Consider the following 22,061-nt stretch of genomic DNA (forward strand, 5'->3'; position numbering starts at 1 on the left):
CTACTAAGCGGGATGGGGACGTCTGTGCAGTTTTCTGCAATTGGTGACCAATTAAAGAACAGTGGTCTACGATCGTAGACCGCGCGACTAACGGAGGATGAAATTCGTGCAGGATACGTTGTAAATCATCTTCACTTTGAGAGATTAGTATTGCGTCGTCTGCATAGCAGATTATTTTAAGTTGTTTTTCTCCCATTTGGTATAATTTTTTTGGTCTTACGTTTTTTTATTATTTCGTCCATGATCACGTTGAACAATAGAGGACTCAGCGAATCTCCCTGTTTTATCGCATTGCCAGCTTCAATTGGGTCAGTTAGTTCTTCATCTACTTTTACTTTTATTGTGTTGTTCTGGTAGATATTTTCGATCGTTTTAATTATTCCTAGAGGTACTTCTCTTGCGTAAAATAAATGGATAACGTCCTTTCACAATATCTTTCACAATATTGAAAATGTTTATTATGAAAGGTCGTTCGGAATTAAAAATGTTATTCAAATATGCAGTTGGATTCATTTACAGTATATTTTTTATTTCACGAAATATATTATACAATAATAATGAAAATTTAACTGTAATTATTGTATAGGATGCTCTGGCCAGAAATGTTTGACATTGACCTTCAAAACATAAGTTGTACGTATTTAGCGAAATTTGCTTGAGAGTATTATAACATTTAGTAGAAATGCCAGCAACATTAAGTACTGATGACAAAATTGAAATTTATAGTATTATAGTTTTAAAAACCTGTGTCCGATCTATTTTCTCGCTAGTTTATTTACATAGTATTTCTTCGGCTTTATCTTTTCTAGAACTTTGTTTGACCCCCAGCAGATCTGTTTATTCTCAAACTTCTTTCCTGTGGTTTTACCAAGTGTGCCAATACCTGCATCTCTAATAATGCTGACCACATTCCTTCAAACTGTATTGGGACTTCCTTTCATATCCCTGCACATTTTGTCTACCATTTTGGCCCTTATTTCTCATCTTTTTACATCCACCACTTGAATGATTTTATCCTTCTCCGTTACTTTGGTTTATTTTAGCTTTCTGCTGTGATTGCTAGCCCAAGTAAATTTTATAAATTTTGTATGTGGTAAGTGGTAAGTTGACTTTCTCTCTTTTGAAATAATATGTTAATAATCGTTATTCGCCGGTCCGGAACAAGAATGACGTAACTGCAAAGGGCCAAATTTTTCAGGACAGCAAATTTTTCAGGAGGAGTAATCGTCCAGGAGCATCGGTATGACGTTTATTCTTACAATGACTTTTATTTTTATCCCTATTGGTTCGAATTTCATTATCCTAATTTAATCCCCATGTATTTAGAAATAAATATCCTAATTTTCATTATCCTAATTTAATCCCCATGTATGTAATACATGGATTAGAAGCAAGACCAAAGTAAAAGATGCAGGAGCATATGTTGCAAAATTAAAATGGAGCTTCGCAGGACACAATGCCCGACTCAAGGATAAGAGATGGAATCACGAAATATAACAATGGAGACCGTGGTTAGGAAAACGAGGTAGAGGAAGGCCACAAATGAGATGGGCCGATGACATAAATAAGTTTGGAGGACACAACTGGAAACAGGTGGCGCAAAATATACAACAATGGATTGAATTGGGGGAGGCCTATGTCCAAAGTTGGATTACTGAAGGCTGAAGAAGAAGGCTAATCCCCCCATTTTTAACTCTACCTACAGTTGCGTCATTATTCATCTAAAAAATTTTAAATATTTAAAATAGTGACTAAATAAAGAGTAACCGTCTGGAGCATCGGTATGGCGTTTATTCTTACAATCATCGCTTTTAGTTTCATGCCTATTGGTTCGAATTTCAGTATCTTAATTTAATCCCCCCATTTTCAACCCTATCTACATTTGCGTCATTCTTAATCTTAAAATTTTTCTGTACAAAGAAACGATTTTGAAATATTTAGTATGCTGTTTATTCTTAGAGCGATGGCTTTTATTTTCATCCGTATTGGTCCGAATTTCATTATCTTAATTTAATCCCCCCATTTTCAACGTTATTTACAGTTGCGTCATTATTCATCTGAAACAAGGTATAAAATGGTGCGTATTTCAATAACGACGCAACTACCCTGTAGTGGCTCAGCATATAGTTACAGTTCTGTTGCTTTTGTATCATCTATACACAGAATTTAAGAAGTTATTTACGCATTAAATAGGTATTGACAAAATTTGCAGTTACGTCATTCTTGTTCCGGACCGGCGATAATGCTGGCGATAATTCCAGCATATTAACTTGCTATGTCAACTACAGAACCTATATGCAGGAAGCACAGTCAAAATAACAATATCAGGTGGAACGGATGAAACTTAACCACTGGTATGAACAAATGGGTCTCAAATATTCGAAGGTTTTTATACAAGAACCTTCGAAGAAGAGATCCAACGATCCACCAGATATGACTAGGAATGATTTGCGAATTATCGTATACATTTGTGCATTATCAACTCAAAACTTAGGACTTTGTTGAAGTCTCACCTAAGGCCGTAATTTTTTTTCTTTACATGCCATCTCTGATACGAAGGTTGGCAATCATCATTGCTATTCTAGCTTTTGACACTACATCCTGAAAGAGTTCAGTTGAGCTGCATCCAAACCATCCTCTGATTCTCAGCCAGGACATTTTTCTTCTACCTATGCTGCGCCTTCCTTGAATCTTTCCCTGCATAATTAATTTTAGGAGTTCATATCTGCCAGTACGTGTTATATAAGCCACATATTGTAATTTTCTTATTTTGATGGAATCCAGTATCTCCCTGCTGTCCTTTATTCTTCATAGTACTCCTTCATTGGTTATTCTGTCTGTCCAGGAGATTCTCAGCATTATTCGATATGTCCACATTTCAAATGCTTCCAATCTATTGAGAAATTGTTTATTAAGAGTCCATGTCTCGACACCATACAAAAGAACAGAAAATACATAACACTTTACTACTCGTTTTTTAAGATTTAGGCTGAGGTCTCTACTACATAATATTTGTTTTATATTTATTATCGAATGCACTTCTAGCTTTTTCTATCGTAACTCTGATTTCTTTGGTATAATCATTTATTTCAGTAATATTTGTCCCTAAATAGTTATAATTCTGAACTCGTTATATCGTCTTATTATTTACGTGTAAATTGATGTTTAAGGACATAATATACTTTGTTAAACAGGTTGGGCAGAAGGAACAACTCTAACCTGGAGATCAGTCACAATAGACCTCTTAAGCCGACCAGCAAAAAGATATGTTTATATGCTTTATAGACTTTTAAAAAGCATTTGATAGAGTAAGATACGACCTACTATTAGAACATTTGAAAGAAGAAGTCGGTTTAGATGGAAAAGACATCAAATTACTAAAAAACTTGTACTGGAACCAAAATTCCAGAGTTAGGATCAAAGGTTCCATATCCGCAGAAGTAGAAATTAGGAGGGGAGTTAGACAAGCATATGTGTTCTGTTATCCCTACTGTTTATACTTTACTCCGAATTTCTATTTAAAGGGGCACTGAAGGATTCCAAGGATGGAGTCAAGGAGGTGAATGGCGTAAATATCAACAGCTTCACATACGCAGATAACACGGTGTTGATTGAGGATTCCGATTTTGGTCTACAACGACTTTTCGACAAGACCAAGTCGAACTGTGAGCAATTTGGTATGAAAATAAACATTAAAAAAACCAAAGTAATGTCAATTAGAAAAACCCAAAATGTACCTCAACCTTGCACAAACGGACACATATTAAAACAGGTAAATAGATTTAACTACTTTAACTACTTGGGATGCTGGATCGGTAACAGCCTAAATCCTGATCTAAAAATAAGGTCGAAAATAGAAAAGGCCAGAAAATCTTTCGAAAAAAGCAAAAAACTGCTTTGTGATTTTCAAATAAAACCCGAAATTCGACTACGTCGAATGGGCCCTTAAAATATCAACCATAAATAAATTGGAAGCCTTTGGAATGTGGAACTTCCGGAAAATCCTCAAAATTTCATGGACATCGCAAACCTCAAACGAAGAAGTGCTGCATAGAATATATAAGGAAAGAGAACTTTTAAAAACAGTGAACGTTAGAAAAACATCATACCTAGGCCACATACTGAGAAATAATAACTACCAATATGCTCAACTAATAGTGAAAGGAAAGATTAAGAAAAAGAGAGGACTAGGAAGGAAAAGAGTATCGTGGATAAGAAACATCCAACAATGGACAGGGCTAAATTTTGAACAGCTAATAAGAACAGCTGAAGACAGAAAAGAGTTTTCAATTTGTAGTAGCCAACCTACATTGAGGAGAGGGAACTTTAATAAGAAGAAGGTCGACTGGGAAGGTGGTTAAGCTAATACTTATAGTATATTGAACCTAACTTAACATAGTCCTCCCTGTAGTTTTTCATATCCTCTCTTGAATGCCAATCAGTATGTCTTCTTTATTGATGGAATGGCACTCAGTGTGTCTTTATGATTATGCATTTGCTCTCCTTATCTTTTTTAGGTACTTTTGGAATAATTTCGGAATATAGCAAGTAACAATAGAACAATGATTTAAATATAGAAAAATAACAAAAACAGAACAATAAATGCTATCTTTATCTTTATCTATCAAAATAATTAACTAATCATTAATAAATTAATAAATAAATAACTGTCGTTTAACTAATTGTTTGAGCATCGCAGATTTAAATTTAATGATTTATATTGTATACTTCATTACATGGTCAGTATTAGTATGTTAATTGTTTCAAAAAAGTTGTTGCCTACTGTGATAAACGTGACATTTAAGTAGAATTTGTGAACTTTAGATTTAACCTCAATTCAGTTTATATTTTCTGTGAGATTTATTAAGCGCTGTCAATGTAATTCATGGTACAAAACTTCAAATCCTCTTAATTTTGTACATACGAAATATTGGTGTGATCATGTGTGCTGTCAACAAATATAGACTTATTACCTAGAAATGTTTATTTTGATCTTATGTTTCTGGAAAACAGTGTCTGGATCGAAATATTTAGGCTTTACTAATAATTTGCGTTTTTGTTTTAGCCAAAGTAACGGAGTGATGTTTCAGTCAACAGATCTAATTTTAAATCCTTCAGAAACTAAGAAAAAAAACTCTACATCAGGAGCAGAAGGAAAAGGCGGGGGAGGACATGGACATGGAATTTCAGTGGAACATCCAACTTCGTAAGTTATTGTCAAATATATATTAAATAAAAATATGAAAAAAATATTTTTAAGTAACGCTTTTCTTTAATTACGAGTGACTAAAATTAAACATAAATATTATAAAAAAATCAACTAAAGCGCCAAAAATAAAAAAAAAATTGAAAATCTAACACATTCGTTAAAGAAAAGCATCTTCATCGAATAAACAGTTTTCTCACCACGCTTTTCTTTAACGAATGTGTTATATTTTTTAAATTTTTTGTTTTTTATCTAACAATAAAACACTGAAAACGTTAGTTTTCTATACTTCCACAAAATTTATTACAACTAAGTGACTACAGCTGTTTCGGCAGAGTGCCTTTCTCAAGTGATATAGTTTACAATGTGTTTGCCTTTTTAAGTCTTTAACTGAAGAGGTTGAGGAGTGGGGAGCTGTTTGTCTCGAGTTGGTCATTCAGAATTATATCCGTATTTTTCAATTTATTAATTTCCATAGATTCTAAAAAAGATAGCTATAGCTATAGCTATGAAAATTAATAAATTGAAAAATACGGATATAATTCTGAATGACGAACTCGAGACAAACAGCTCCCCACACCTCAACCTCTTCAGTTAAAGACTTAAAAAGGCAAACACATTGTAAACTATATCACTTGAGAAAGGCACTCTGCCGAAACAGCTGTAGTCTGTAGTCACTTAGTTGTAATAAATTTTGTGGAAGTATAGAAAACTAACGTTTTCAGTGTTTTATTGTTAGATAAAATGAACTTCCATCAAGTAACGGTCGAATTCATCAATTATTTTGCTTTTTAGTTGATTTTTTTATATGTTTAACTTTATTCATTCGTAACTAAAGAAAAGCGTTTCTTAAAAATATTTTTTCATATTTATTTCCTTTTTAGTCTTCCACTTTTCAAACATTAAAATATATCGTCATGTTTATTAAAATATGTATAAAACATATTATGATGTATAAACATGAAAAGTAGTCGGAATCGGCAAAACAATTGAAACTTTATTGTTTATTTATGAAGCAAAACGTAAACAATTAACGCAAATAGTGAAATTATGTATAGTTCATATAATTAGCTACAATCTGTAAAAGTTTCAAGTTTCTTCATTGTAAAAAACAAGAGATTTTAAGCATTTTCCGTTAAAATCGTTTTTTATTTAAACAACTAATAACTCACTGTCCTATATCTGCGAAGAAAAGTACAACCATGATTATAATCATCTTGTAGAGGACGGTATTCAGTTTTGGTTTAGTTATAGCTTTAACTATGATGTTGATTGGCAATTACACTGTTTTTGTCTATTTGGAAATCGTTTAATAGGTCTTCGTACGTCTGGGATGATATTTCGTAATATAATGGCCACTGTATATGTGGCAATTCTGCTGAACATTCTCGATTCAGTTTCTTTTTTTATTTGTTAATTTCATTATGTCGTCACTTTGGAGCTTTTCCCTTCTATTTGTATATACGTGTTTTTGTTTTTCATAGTATATACCCCGTTGTAGCTGGTATTCGGTTCAACAAGTTAATAATTAGTTGGGTTCTTAAACTGTTAACTTGTGGCATGTTTAAGTTAAATGTTATGTTTGTATGGGATTTGCCACAGTTAGGTTGTAATGACAATTGAATGGTGGGCTACAACAATGTTGTAAGCGACAGAATTAAGATTATACAGGAGATGGAAAAAACTTATTGACAAGCCATTTATGATAATACGGATACCAATATTGCGGTACGAAAAACTCGGGGAAGGTAAAATGTTTTTAGCCTGATTGAAAGATGCTCGCATTGGTCATTGGATATACAATAATATTGCATTAAAACCTCACTTTGACCCAATCTGTCGCTTACAACGTCGTTGTAGCCCACCATTCAATTATCTACATATTTTACCTACAAAGCCAAGGGCCTCTAAAGCCTAAAAAATACTTGACGTTTAGATTTTCACTCCGGAAATCATTATCAAAAATAAGGAAATTTGTTGAAAAAGTATACTATACAACTGCCAATTATTGTTAGTATTGGGCTTAATCATAACAAGAGCATTTAATAATTAGTATTAACTCGGTTCTGTATATCCTTTAGCTTTACTATGTATATAGAATGCCTGTTTTAGATCTGCAGGGTAAATATAAATATGGAACGATGAGGTACTGAAGAGATTTTTCGAATATTTGTTTTACATTTATTTCTTTGTAATCTAGTTTACTATGTATGGTGCAATACATTATTGGTAGAATACAGTATGGCCTCGGGTATTTTTAATTAGGTGATAGGTTAATAAAAGTGAAGAGAAGTAGATGCTGTGACTTTAGGTTTTCTTTGCTATTGGTTTTTGATTTTATGAGGTATAGGAGAAGAAGTAGACGTCTCCAGCTTCATTTCTAGTTCCAAAGCCTAATCCCCCATGTATTGTTTCATATCCTGTCTGGGCCAAGTCAAGACAGGATATGAAACAATACATGGGGGATTAGGCTTTGGAACTAGAAATGAAGCTGGAGATGACATGCTAGAATTAGCAACAGCATTTAATATGGCGATTGTTAACACATTCTTTAAAAAGAGAGAAACTCAACTTATTACCTACAAAAGCGGACAACATCAATCCCAAATAGACTACTTCATGATAAGGACAGAAAACATACGTGAATGCAAGGACTGTAAGGTAATAATTAGTGAGACAATAAGCCAACAACATAAGCTGCTTGTTCTGGACATCGAAGTAAAAAGAGAAACTAAACAAAAATATCGGAGAGGACCACAAAAAATCAAGTGGTGGATGCTAAAAGATGAGAAGGAAGGTCTATTCTGGGAAAGAATAGTAGAAAAAATATGTTGGAACATGAAAGGAAGCCCTAACACAATTTGGAGAAAAATGGCCAATATTATTAGAGAGACCGCTATTGAAATACTTGGGAAAGCGTCAGGAAAGAAGTTTGAGGATAAAGAGACTTGGTGGTGGTCAAATGAAGTACAAGGAAAAATAAAAGAGACGGGAAAATTATATAAAAAGGGCCAAGCCAAGACAGGATATGAAACAATACATGGGGGATTAGGCTTTGGAACTAGAAATGAAGCTGGAGATGACATGCTAGAATTAGCAACAGCATTGGATATGGCGATTGTTAACACATTCCATAAAAAGAGAGAAACTCAACTTATTACCTACAAAAGTGGACAACATCAATCCCAAATAGACTACTTCATGATAAGGACAGAAGATATACGTGAATGCAGGGACTGTAAGGTAATAATTAGTGAGACAGTAAGCCAACAACATAAGCTGCTTGTTCTGGACATCGAAGTAAAAAGCGAAACTAAACAAAAATATCGGAGAGGACCACAAAAAATTAAGTGGTGGATGCTAAAAGATGAGAAGGAAGGTCTATTCAGGGAAAGAATAGTAGAAAAAATATGTTGGAACATGAAAATAAGCCCTAACAAAATTGGGAGAAAAATGGCCAATATTATTAGAGAGACGGCTATTGAAATACTTCGGAAAACGTCAGGAAAGAAGTTTGAGGGTAAAGATACTTGGTGGTGGTCAAATGAAGTACAAGGAAAAATAAAAGAGAAGGGAAAATTATATAAAAAATGTGGCAAGAAACCAGATCGGACATGGATCTTCAAAACTATATGGTCGACAAAAAGTAAGCGAAAGTAGCAGTAGCAAAAGCTAAAGCAGAAGCGGATTCAAACCTATACGATCAACTTGATACCAGGGAAGGCGAAGCAAAGATATATAAAATAGCCAAACAGAGAGCAAAGAAAGCAAGAGATTCTAATCAGATCGGATGTACCCGAGATGAAAATAATAAATTACTAATTCACGAAAAGGATGTCAAAAAGAGATGGAGAAAGTATTTTGACAGTTTATTAAATGAAGAATTTGACAGACAGCCTCTTAAGTTAACGGAGACAGTAACAGCAATGGTTACCAGAATAACAAACGAGGAAGTGGCTAAAGCTCTTCAAAAAATAAAGAAAGGAAAAGCAGTCGGAGCAGATGATATTCCTGGGGAAGTATGGAGAGCATTGTGAGAGACAGGAATAAGTTGGCTAACAGGTCTATTTAATAGAATTATGGAAGTTGGACAAATGCCAGACGAATGGAGAAGCAGTATATTAGTACCTGTCTACAAAAATAAAGGGAGACATACAACAATTCACAAACTACAGGGATGTAAAACTACTTAGCCACACCATAAAAATATATGGGAGAGAGTAATTGATAGACGGATACGTGAAGAAACCGAAATATCCGATAGTCAATTTGGCTTTATGCAGGGCAGATCAACAACAGATGCATTTTTCATTGTAAGGCAACTGATGGAAAAGTACAGGAATAAAGAGACCAACGCTCATATGGTATTCATTGATCTTGAGAAAGCATATGATAGAGTTCCTCGAGAGATTCTGTGGTGGGCACTCAATAAGAAAGGAGCCCCTGGCGAATATGTAAAGATTGTGAGAGATATGTATGAGGGAGTAACGACTAGTGTTAGGACAGGTGTGGGAGAGACTGATAAATTTCAGGTGAAAGTAGGATTGCACCAAGGCTCGGTGCTTAGTCCTTATTCTCATTAATTTTGGCCAGATAACAGCGAAACTACAGGGTAGTATTCCATAGTGTCTAATGTATGCTGATGATGTAGTGTTAATAGGAAATAGTGAAAGAGACTTATAACACAAACTGGAACAGTGGAGACAAGCTCTGGAGGAAAAAGGTTTAAAACTTAGTAGGACAAAAACAGAGTATTTGGAATGTTCATTTAAAGATGGAGTTACTATAAATAAAATGGTATCTTTGGATGGTGAAATGATTGTGAAAAGCAATAGTTTTAAGTACCTAGGATCGGTATTACAGAGTAATGGAGAAATAGATGGAGATGCATGCAGTAGAATTAGGGCTGGATGGATGAAGTGGAAAGAAGCGAGTGGTGTGTTGTGTGACAGAAAAATTCCAATGAAGCTGAAGGGAAAATTCTATAAAACAGCCATAAGACCTGCTATGATGTACGGAACTGAATGTTGGGCAGTGAAAAAAAAAGAGGAACAACGAATGCATGTGGCGGAAATGAGAATTCTTAGATGGATGAGTGGAGTGACAAAGAAGGATAAAATTAGAAATGAGTATATTAGGGGAAGTCTAGGTGTGGCACCAATTGATGCCAAACTGAGAGAGCATAGGTTAAGATGGTTTGGTCATGTTCAACGTCGAGACGTTAATTACCCAATACGAAGAATAGCTGAAGTGCAGATTCCTGGAAGGAGTAGGAGAGGAAGACCAAAGAAGACCTGGGGGGAGATGATAAGGCAGGACATGTTGGTAAAGGGGATTAACATTGCTATGACCCAAGATAGAGTTGTGTGGAGAAATGCAATTATGGAAGCCGACCCCGCATAGGGATAAGGCAAAGAGAATGATGATGATGAGGAGAAGAAGTAAACGTTAGAATTTTAACGTATTAAGATTTTTGATTAGAGGGCATCTCGTTTCCTCAATACATGTATTTGCCGATTAACAGGGTAAATTTTCTCGTGATTATTTTTTGTCTAGGTGAAATTTTCTCTTATGCGTGTGTGATTGTAGAATTTGAGATGTAGAAGAAATTGAAGAGGATTCTTAGTCCTGTCGCCAGGGGGGGTACAACGGCCTCGTTAATTCAGATGGACTTACTCAAGTTTTTTTTATGTATTTTGACCCGTAGAACACGAATTTTTTGGGTAACAGTTGATCCGGATGTCGATAAGATTGTTATAGACCAAGAACTTGAGGAATCAAATAACAGCGATTTTTGGCAAAACAAAACAATATTTTGTATTTTTTGGGCCATTTTAAGTAAAAAATATTTCTACAAGTTTTTTCGTAGGATGCACAGTTTTCGAGATAAACGCGGTTGAACTTTAAAAAAATCGAAAAATTGCAATTTTTGAACCCGAATAACTTTTGATTAAAAAATAAAATAGCAAGTCTGCTTACCGCATTTGAAAGTTTAAGTCAAATTATATCGGTTTTGATTATTTGCATTGGTAAAAATTTATTTTTTTATTGTTTAACAAAGCTATAAACACGTAGGGTTTCCCGTGCTTTTACATGCGTTTTAACGCATGTAACGTAGAAATAGTCTTGATTGCACTAGTACCTATTCTACCTACTCGTTCGATTTTAAATGAGAAATCATAGAAACATCACTCACGCACTAGTTGTTTGTAGCTTTGTTTAACAATAACACAATAAATTTTTAGCAATGCAAATAATCAAAACCGACATAATTTGACTTGAACTTTCAAAGGCGCTAAGCAGAATTGCTGTTTTACTTTTTAATCAAAAGTTATTCGGGTTTAAAAATTGCAGTTTTTCGATTTTTTGAAAGTTCAACCGCGTTTATCTCGAAAACTGTGCATCCTACTAAAAAACTTGTAGAAATATTTTTTGCTTAAAATGACCCAAAAAATACAAAATATTGTTTTGTTTTGCCAAAAATCGCTGTTATTTGATTCCTCAAGTTCTTGGTCTATAACAATCTTATCGACATCCGGATCAACTGTTACCCAAAAAATTCGTGTTCTACGGGTCAAAATACATAAAAAAAACTTGGGTAAGTCCATCTGAATTAACGAGGCCGTTGTACCCCCCCTGGCGACAGGACTATCTGGAATAATTGTTTTATTTGCATCACTATCTTCAGCAGCTTGATGTCATTGCCTGTAATATCGGTAGAAAACTGCGAATTTGGCATTTAAGTACATATTATATAGAAATTAAAATTAGGATTTTATTTTTAATCGATAATTCAAATAAACTCATTTTGACTTGCTGCACCATTTTAAAATATTATGTATACTGATTTATATAGGTAACAAAAAACTAGTGCGTACATACCTTGTTATCACTTTAAATTAATTTTTTTCGTTATAGTTATTTGTTTTAAGTATACACATCTATTTTGTATTGTTTTTCATTTCTGTCATCCGAACGATTGCTATATTAGTTATCTACTTTAATACCATCCATCTAGTGGTTTCCATTTTTTTTTCAACAAAAATTTTATTTTTTTTTCAAGATAATAACATCTTGCATTTTGCGACATCAAATGTCGGACTGTGATTTACCTGCGGGGCATAAGTTAGGGATATAGAAAATTATGCTTAGTTTCAGAGTTGATTTTTTCGTGAACGGGTTAACGGATTCCGCTATTTTTTTATTATTTTAAAATTTTCTTTAGTCTCTACAGAGATGTGTGATTTTCTTTACAAGAAAAGAAATGTTTTTCTTATGTTAACTTGGAGATAGCTTGTAGGGAGGACAAGGTACAAAAATGTGAGTATCTATCGAAATGAATCGTATTGTAGTCTTATGCTTTGTGAAGATTTTGTTTTTTGAATGTCCCTGATATCTTTAGAAGCAAAGCAAATAGGTGGTTTTACTCTTTAACATATGTGTTTCAACTGAAACAAAATTAATTAACAATAAAAAATAACAGTTAACAAAACTAGAAAAACAGAAAGATACATAACGTAAACAGTTCCTAGCGACATCTATAAGAGTTATGTGTCGATAAGGTAAGCGGTATGCACAGCGTAACAAAAAGAGAGACGAGATTGTTTAATGGACGCTCTGTAATATTTTGGGGTGGAATTCCCTTGCGAGTAAGTACGGATTTGGTGTCTACGTGGACGCTCTTTAAATAGCGTGAGTTACATTACACAGATTTTTTTCTTTGAATTTGAACACCCTGTTGCTTTCGCTCTATATATAGGAAATAATTTCATATTAGTGATATGATAAGACATGGCCTAATCAGGTATCGCATGTCGTCAGTTAAAACACATATTAAGGAGTAAAACCGTCTAGTTTCTTTGTTATTAAATATATCAGAGAAATAAAAAAAAATTAATGTTCAGAAAGCATGAGACTACAAGACGTTGTCGATGTATACTGTCTAAAACTTTTGTTTCGATTAAACCACGTATTAAACTACAAAACCGTCTATTCTCTTTGTTTCTAAAAATATCAGGGATATACAAAAAAGAAAATGTTGACAAAACATAAGACTACAATACGATTCCGATGTGTACTCATATTTTTGTACCTCGTCTTCTCTACAGGGTGTCTCAAACTTAAAATAAGAAAAACATTTCTGTTCTTCCATCCGGTATAAGTACAAAAAGAAGTTTGAGTAAAACTTTGCACATCTCTGTAATTAATACTAAATAAAAATCTAAAATAATAAAAAAAATTTTGCGGAATCAGTTAATCCGTTTACGAAAAAATCAACTATTAACATGAGCATAATTTTCTATAGGTATCCCTAACTATATTATACCTCGCAGTATATTATATCATGACTGATTTCATCTCTTTAGACTACTAGGTATAGTGGCTTTTATAGTCTATAATGGCTTTTTAATGTCCGAGACAATGTAGGTATGTAGTTTTGATATTAATATATCCAATACGCATTAGGTTTTTGCTCTATTTCTTGTTTGTTAATTTGTTTCGCAATGTATGTAGTCCTTGTGTTTTGTTAAATATCCAGTTATATCGTACATGTCTTTTATAAAGTCTGTAGATTTTACAGGTTGTTATATTATTGAGTTTGAGGTAATAAACTTTGCTAATATCAGTAAACTATCAAACGTGAAGTACACCAGTTTATGGACTTCTTAATATTATGTTAATTTTTCTTGCAGAATGCAAAATTGCATAAAACTCTGTCTAAATCTAACTTAAAATTCAGTATATCGTTACATCATAATAACTGGTTTGACAATCCTATATGGATCTTGACCTACTCGCAAAGAACAACAGAGAACTTCTAGGAACTTCCCTTAATCTTCTGGCCACATCACCAATCCATCTTCTTTACGGTTATTCTCTTCTGCTGCCTCTGGGTTTTAGAATGTCAATCTCTTCATATGCTCATTATCTGATATCCATGCAATCTGTCCAAACCATCGCAGCCTCTGCACTTTAATAAATATTAAGTTATATTTTAAGTATTTTTCTCTCTAAGATTACAAGTAGCATTCAGTCGTTTTGGAATAATGTCCATGTTTTAGCTCCATGTATAAAAACCGGTCTTATTAATTTCTTATAAATTTTTAGCTTTACTGTACGTCTTGAGTCTTTGTTTCTCAGATGTTTCTGAAGGCTATAGAGAGTTCTGATTGCTATTGCTGAGCGTCTTTTAACTTCGTCGCTTGTCGCGTTTGTTGTGTTTATTAGCGATTCAAGATATGTGAAATTCTTTGACTTGATCAAAGCCATAGTTGTTAATTTAGATTCTTTGTTCGAGATTTGTAGCGATTAATATATATTTGGGTTTTCCCTCATTTATAAAAATTCTAGTTCACCTGCTGCTTTCGTAAATGTTGTAAAACACGTCTCTCTTACATCTGCCACTATAACGATAGCATCAGCGATAATTTGTATCGATCTAACGAATATAGTTCCTATCTATCTAATATTTATCTGTCTGACTGCATTTTCCAAGTGAATATTAAAGAGATCACATCTACCTGTCTGGAACCATTATTCATTTAAAAATTACATACATTCTTCTTTTTTTTGTCAATTAATTTAATATAAAAAAATTATTTTTGGATACCCTCTATAAATAACGATATTAATGTTTATATTACTAAATAAAGAATTGAGTAACCGTTAAAATGGGCTAGCAGACGACCCCTATCCTCATTTAAAAAAACCATCGATTACGTCATCACACCCAGATGGATGACGTCACTTGTTTGTTATATATGCCAGAATATCATAGTTTAAAAATAAAAATCGACCTGTTTCGGGATTTTTCCGTAAAGTCGCCGGTTTACGAAACAACGAATTTATTCCTTTCATTTGCACCATACTGTATAATATGTATGTACCTAGTACCTACTTAAAAAAATTCCATTCTTTGGACTATACGTACCTACTATTACTGGGTATATAAACAATAACGCTTTAGATAAATATATTATGCAAAGGCGAGGAATTTCACGACATTCTTGAATTTATAGTTTTGTTTATACAAGGATATATTTAGAAAATGTATTAATGTTTTTTAATTTCTTATTAACAGAATAAATATTTTGGTAAATCAATTTTTATTTACCTATCAATTTGTAGATTGTGCTTAATATCACAATTTCTAATTTTCTAATTAGAGATATTCTAATTTTCTTGTTTTGATGGTATTTAGGATTTCCATTTCTTTATTCATCTTTCTCAGAACCTCTTTGTTTGTGACATGTTCTGTCCACGATAGTTTCAGAATTCTTTTGTACACCCACAGCTCGAATGATTCTAGTTTTTCATTGATGCAGCATTCAAGGTCCAAGCTTCAATTCCATAAATCAAAGTCGAGAAAACGTAGCACCTAGCCAACCTAACTCTTAGCTCCAACTTCAAATCTCTTGTGCAGAGCACTTTCTCATTTTGTTAAAATTTGCTCTAGCCTTTTCTTTTCTGATTTTGATTTCCTGTAAGCAATCTCCTGTGGAGTTGATCATTGTTTCAATGTATGCATATTGGTTGACTCGTTCGATTTGGATCCGTTTATGAAGAGATTTTCGTTGTTTCTTTGAGTTTTCAATATTCTCATAAACTGTGTCTCCTTTTCATTCATTGTTAGCCCGTATTATTGTCCAAACTCTGCTATTCTGGTCACCAGCCTCTGAAGATCCCCAATATTTTCAGCTAAGATGACAGTGTCATTCGCATATCTAATGTTGTTAATGGGAACTCCATTTACCTTTATTCCAGCTGTTTCACCCTCAAGACCTTTTTTCAAGATCTCTTCCGAGTAGGCATTAAAAAGAATTGGCGCAACACGCATCCCTGTCTCACTCCACGTCTGATTTCAATTTTCTCTGACAGCTGGTCGTTAACACGTACTTTTGCTCGTTGTTTATAGTATAAATTCGATATAATCCTGAGGTCATTGTAGTACAACTTCTTTGATTCCAGGACATGCATTAATTGTTCATGTCGTACTCTGTCGAATGCTTTATTATAGTCAATAAAACACGCATATATATCTTGATTGACGTCCAGGCACCTTTGTATAAGTATGTTAAGTGAAAAAAAGAGCTTCACGAGTTCCCAGGCCTTTGCGAAACCCAAATTGCGTATCATTAATGTCTATGTCCAGTTTATGATATATTCGGTTATGGATGATTTTCAGTAGCAACTTTAGCACATGGGACATCAAACTAATGGTGCGGTAGTCGCCGCATTCTCTTGCGTTTTTCTTTTTAGGGAGGCAAATAAAGATCGACGTCAACCATTCTTTGTGTAATGTGCCTGAGCTATAAATTTTGTTCAAGAGTACCACTAAAATATCAATATGCTGCTCATCTATAATTTTTAAAAGGTCGCTAGAAAGCATGTCAGGTCCTGGGCTTTTCCTGTTCTTCATTGTTTTTAACGCATGTATTATTTCTTCCTTTGTAATATCTGGACCTATTTCTCCTGAAGTAAGTTCTATGTGTTCCAGGTACCCTTTTTCATCATCGAACAGTTCATTGATGTATTCTGCCCAACGTTGTACTTTCTCATCGGTCTCTGTTATAGCAACCCCGTGTCTATCCAGAAGTGCACCAGTGAGATTTTGTTTTCTTAGTCCAGCCATTTCTTTGACTTTCTTATGTAGGTTAAATAGATCGTATCTTTTTCGGAGGTCCTCGATCTCTTTGCATTTCTCTTCAAAGTGTTTTTCTTTTGCCTGCTTTATCATCATCCTTATCTCGTGGTTAATCGCGTATTTATTTATATTTTGACTCTAGATTATTAAATTATGAGGTATTCCAGTACTAAAAGTTACTTTTGCTTTAAGTTGTCTAATTAAATTGTTAAATTTTCGTGTGTCTAACTAGAAGCGTTCTTTAAGTATTTAGGAAAAACTAGTTAAAGGACGCCATCTTCAAAGAGCCCTAGTGCCCTTAGGAAGCACTTTCGGACTAGGTGAATTTGGTTAAATTGTCCTAAAATTATCTGAGGAATCTCCTGTCTTCATTTGGCAGTAGAGTTTCTGGACACCCTGTATATCCCTACAACACGCCTATGGTAATAGAGGAAAACTATGTTTTAACACTAGTTAAAGTATCCAAAGTTCAAACTTGACCGGTTGTCAAGTTTGAACAAAAAATATTAGAAGGTGTTAAAACAATGGGCTAAAATCCTTTTAGAATATTTGTAATAAAACACTCTTTATCTCGGTAAGCAAGAATATTTTATTTAAGTGATTTAGGTTAACTCTGTGTGCTAAGGTTTCTCTAATTATGATATGGACAGTTATTAATGAAACACCCTGTATTTTTATGGAAATAATAATTTATTATGTATAGACAATGGATAATTATGAAATTTGTTTTATATATTTTATTTAGTTGTCAATTTGTTTTGATATTATTTTATAAAACTTCTAACATTTCTTAAAAGTTTATCATAAATTGATATTTTGAATACCCTTTGTTCTTGACAATGATTTTCAGACCTGAACAATTTAGATGAGATTATTGGTAATATGTTTCTTTTTAGTGTTTTTCAAAGATCTTATATTTTTGCGTCATCCTACCCTGCGTATTGCAGAATTATTTCTGCACTGCTTATAAATTATTTTCTTTTGGCCTTGTATCTAGTCCTTCTGTAGTGGTGACACCTCTAGTCACTGATGTCCTCTACATTCTTCCGTATAACTATATCTCCGATACACATTAATATTTTTGTTACATAATTACGGATACTAGTTAATTCAGTTGATATATGTGGTCATACAAATCTTTAATTGCTATTAAGTGAATTATTTGCAGCAGAAAAAAATTTCACGCGATTTTGATACAACAGATGATCTACACTTGCGAACAAAAAAATCGACTCAACAGTAAAATAAGTTATATTTTTTGTCTAAGCTGTTTGGCAAGTGTTTGTCCACATATATGTAAAATTAGAAGTAAAATATTGTGAACACAAGTAATTGTATTCCAATGACACCAATATTTTTTATATAGTAACTAAAGAACATGACAAAGATAACTGAGGTATGATGTATGAGGCTAACATGAGGTATAATCGTCCAAGTTCAGCTCATGGGGGTACCCTAATTCCTTCTACAATTAATTCTCTGATTTGACTTTCTGGTAACAAAATATGACTTTCTGTTAAGTGAAGCCTTCTTTGAGTTTTCCTTAGTTTATAATGATAATATTAATCTTTACATTATTTGCAATTTAGAGATCGCCTGACTCTTCCGTGAAACAATTTTTTTAGAACCTGCTAAATTTGTTAGATGACCTGCCTCATAAAAGCAAAAAAATTCTATGCGGGGACTTCAACATTAATTATGAGGCTGCTTGTGCTACCCTAATGTCCTTAACAATCGTATTACTCGTATACGTATCGGTCAACATATTAATCGTATGGTTTAACACTGCATATTAATTCTCCTACAAGGATTACAAAAACTACATCTATCATAATTGATTATATTTATTTTCTCAGATTTATCAACCCTTGATGTCTACTCTACAATTATTAATGAGGGACTATCTGATCATGAAGCAGTGTATACGAAGTTTAACATCTTCGGCAAACCATCCTCGAAAACTCGACGTTTAGGTAGGATTCCGCTAGGAATTTTCGTAAATTCCATCCAAAATGTATGCTTAACTTCTGTATGCGGCATTTTCCTTCTATTGATGTGGACCGTAATTTAAGTGATTTTTTAGATAAGCTTGTCTTTATCTTCAATAAGATAGATATCGAGATCGACGACCGTCAAAAAAGATACGATCTATTTAATCTACACAAGAAAGTAAAAGAAATGGCAGCGCTCAGAAAACTAAATCTTACTGGTGCACTTCTGGATAAACACGGATATACTATAACACAGACCGATGAGAAAGTACAACGCTTGGCAGAATACATAGATGAACTGTTCGATGATGAAAGAGGAGACCTGGAAAACATAGAACTTACTTCAGAGAAAATAGGTACAGATATCACAAGAGAAGAAATAGCACATCATGTATTAAAAACAATGAAGCACGGAAAAAGCCCTGGACCTGACATGCTTCCTATCGTATTAATTAACGTTATAGATGAACAGCACATTGATGTTCTAGTGATACTTCTTCTTCTTATTTAAATACCGTGCCCAAATTTTTAGGCGTGGATAGCTTCCATAACAATTTGCCGATATCGTTCTCAATCTTGTGCGGCAGGTAACAATTGATCTGCTGATAATCCAGTCCATTGACGAAGGTTTCGGAGCCATGAATATTTCTTCCGACCAATTCCTCTTTTTCCGTCGATCTTTCCATTGAGTATTAACTGCAGCATCCTGTATCTGCTACCTCTCATTATGTGCCCCGGATATTCAAGTTTTCTCTTTTTTATCATCTTGGTTAAATCACCCTCGCCTTGACCTACTCTGTTTAAGACTTCTATGTTTGAAATGCGTTGAACCCAAGATATTCTGAGCATTCTACGGTACGACCACATCTCAAAGGCTTCTAATTTGTTCATCATGTTAACCTTCATGATCCAGGTTTCACATCCATATAGTAATACAGGATACACATAACATAGATTCTTAGTTGTAAGTTCAGTTGTGAGTTGCTCAGAATAGATCTAAGTTTCATAAATGCTCCTCTTGCAATTTCTATACGAGTTTTAATTTCTTCATCCGGATTTAGTGTCTCGTTTATCCAACATCCTAGGTATTTAAAATGGTTAACTTTTGTTATTGGTTCATCACTGACAATTAGTTGCATAGGGCCGACGTCTTGTTTACTAACCACAAGTAACTTTGTCTTTGTTGCATTTATGTTAAGTCCGTTATTGGAGCATTCTCTAGTGACTCGATCTATAAGGAATTGAAGATCTTCGATATTTTCAGCCATGATCGCGGTGTCGTCTGCATATCTATGTTGTTAATAGTTTCTCCCCCGATTCGAACTCCACATTGTCCTTCCAAGGCTTCATTAAAAATTATTTCTGAGTATACGTTAAACAAAGTTGGGGATAACACACAACCCTGTCTGACACCTCTTTGAATGCAAATTTTGTCTGTTTCTTTGCCGTCTACCAGAATAGAAGCTTCTTGATTCCAATATAGATGTTGTAAAAGTCTCAGATCTTTATCATCTATTCCAATCATTTCTAGATATTCAAACAACCTATCATGTTGAACTCTATCTAGTGGTGATACGACTGAACCAAATTTATAGCTCAGGCGTAATACCCAAAGAATGGTTAAGGTCGATCTTTGTTTGTCTCCCCAAAAAGAAAAACGCAAGAGAATGCGCCGATTACCGCACCATTAGCTTGATGTCCCATGTGCTAAAGTTGCTACTGAAAGTCATCCATAACCGAAAATAGCATAAACTGGACATAGATATTAATGATGCACAATTTGGATTTCGTAAAGCCCTAGGAACGCGTGAAGCTCTATTCTCACTTAATATCCTAATACAAAGGTGCCTAGACGTCAATCAAGATATCAATGTCTGTTTTATTGACTATAGTAAAGCTTGAATGTCCTGAAATTAAAGAAGATAGACTACAATGACCTCAGGATCATATCTAATTTATACTATAAGCAGCGAGCAAAAGTATGTGTTAACAAGCAGCTGTCAGAGGAAATTGAAATTAGACGTGGGATGAGACAGGGATGCGTATTGTCGCCAGTTCTCTTTAATGTCTACTCGTAAGAGATCCTACAAAAGCCCTTGAGGTTGTTCCCATTAACAACATTAGATATGCGGATGACACTGTCGTCTTAGCCGAAAATACTGAAGTATTTCTGAGACTAGTTAACAGAATAGCGGTATATAGCCAAGAATACGGTCTAACAATGAACATCAAGAAGACAAAATTTATGAGAATATGTAAAACTAAAAAATAACGAGAATCTCCTTATAAACGGAACCAATGTCGAACGAGTAGACCAATATGCATATCTTGGAACAATGATCAACTTCACAAATAATTACTTCCAGGAGATTAAAATTAGAATAGAAAAGGCTAGAGAGAATTTTAACAAAATAAGAAAAGTGCTCTGCACAAGAGATCCAAAGTTAAAGCTAAGAGTAAGGTTGACTAGGTGCTACGTTTTCTCGACTCTGTTTTAAGGAATGGAAGCTTGGACATTGAATGCGACATCGATGAAAAAGCTGGAATTATTCGAGTTGTGGGTACATAGAATAATTCTGAAAATATCATGGACAGAACACGTCTCAAACAAAGAGGTTCTGTGAAAGACGAATAAAGAAATAGAAGCCTTAAATACAATGAAAACTTGAAAATTTGAATATTTAGGAGATATTACATGTGGAGAGAGATACAATTTGCTCCAACTCATTATGCAGGGTAAGATTCAAGGAAAAAGGAGCATAGGGAGACGCAGAATATCGTGGCTGCGCAACCTGAGAGAATGATACGGATGCACATCAAATAAACTTTTCAGAGCAGCCGTCTCCAAAGTCAGAATAGCTATGATGATTGCCGACTTCCGTCGCGGAGATGGCACTTGAAGAAGAAGAAAATCTTCAATAAGGCATTACCTTTAATCACAATTAAGCCAAAACATCGCAAAGCTTGAGCTACCAAAGGTATATCAGCCAAGAATATGCGTTCACCACTGTACATCACTTGTACATCACTTGTACCAACGTCTCTGTCACTGAATATATCAGCAAGTACAGGACAACATATCTAAAACTTGTCAAATTAACTAAAAAAGCCTACTATCAAAATCGTCTGGGAAGCAAAACAAGCTTGGCCCATAATAAAATTCACACAGCTCAAACATTTTCCCTTCCTAACCCTGAAAATCTAAACGAATACTTTGTTA

General features: G+C 34.0%; 1 protein-coding gene across 1 annotated transcript in view; it reads left to right on the plus strand.

Annotated features, from left to right (window-relative positions):
- The window catches only part of LOC126885948 (proton-coupled amino acid transporter 1-like), a 575,934-nt gene that overhangs the window by 440,021 nt on the left and 113,852 nt on the right, over positions 1–22,061 (plus strand). Inside the window, exon 3 of the mRNA XM_050652772.1 lies at positions 5,066–5,206. Coding sequence (XP_050508729.1) covers positions 5,066–5,206 — 141 coding nt within the window. The remainder of the gene's footprint in view (positions 1–5,065; positions 5,207–22,061) is intronic.

The sequence above is a fragment of the Diabrotica virgifera genome, chromosome 6 (assembly GCF_917563875.1).
Source record: "Diabrotica virgifera virgifera chromosome 6, PGI_DIABVI_V3a".
In the NCBI taxonomy this organism is placed as follows: domain Eukaryota; kingdom Metazoa; phylum Arthropoda; class Insecta; order Coleoptera; family Chrysomelidae; genus Diabrotica; species Diabrotica virgifera.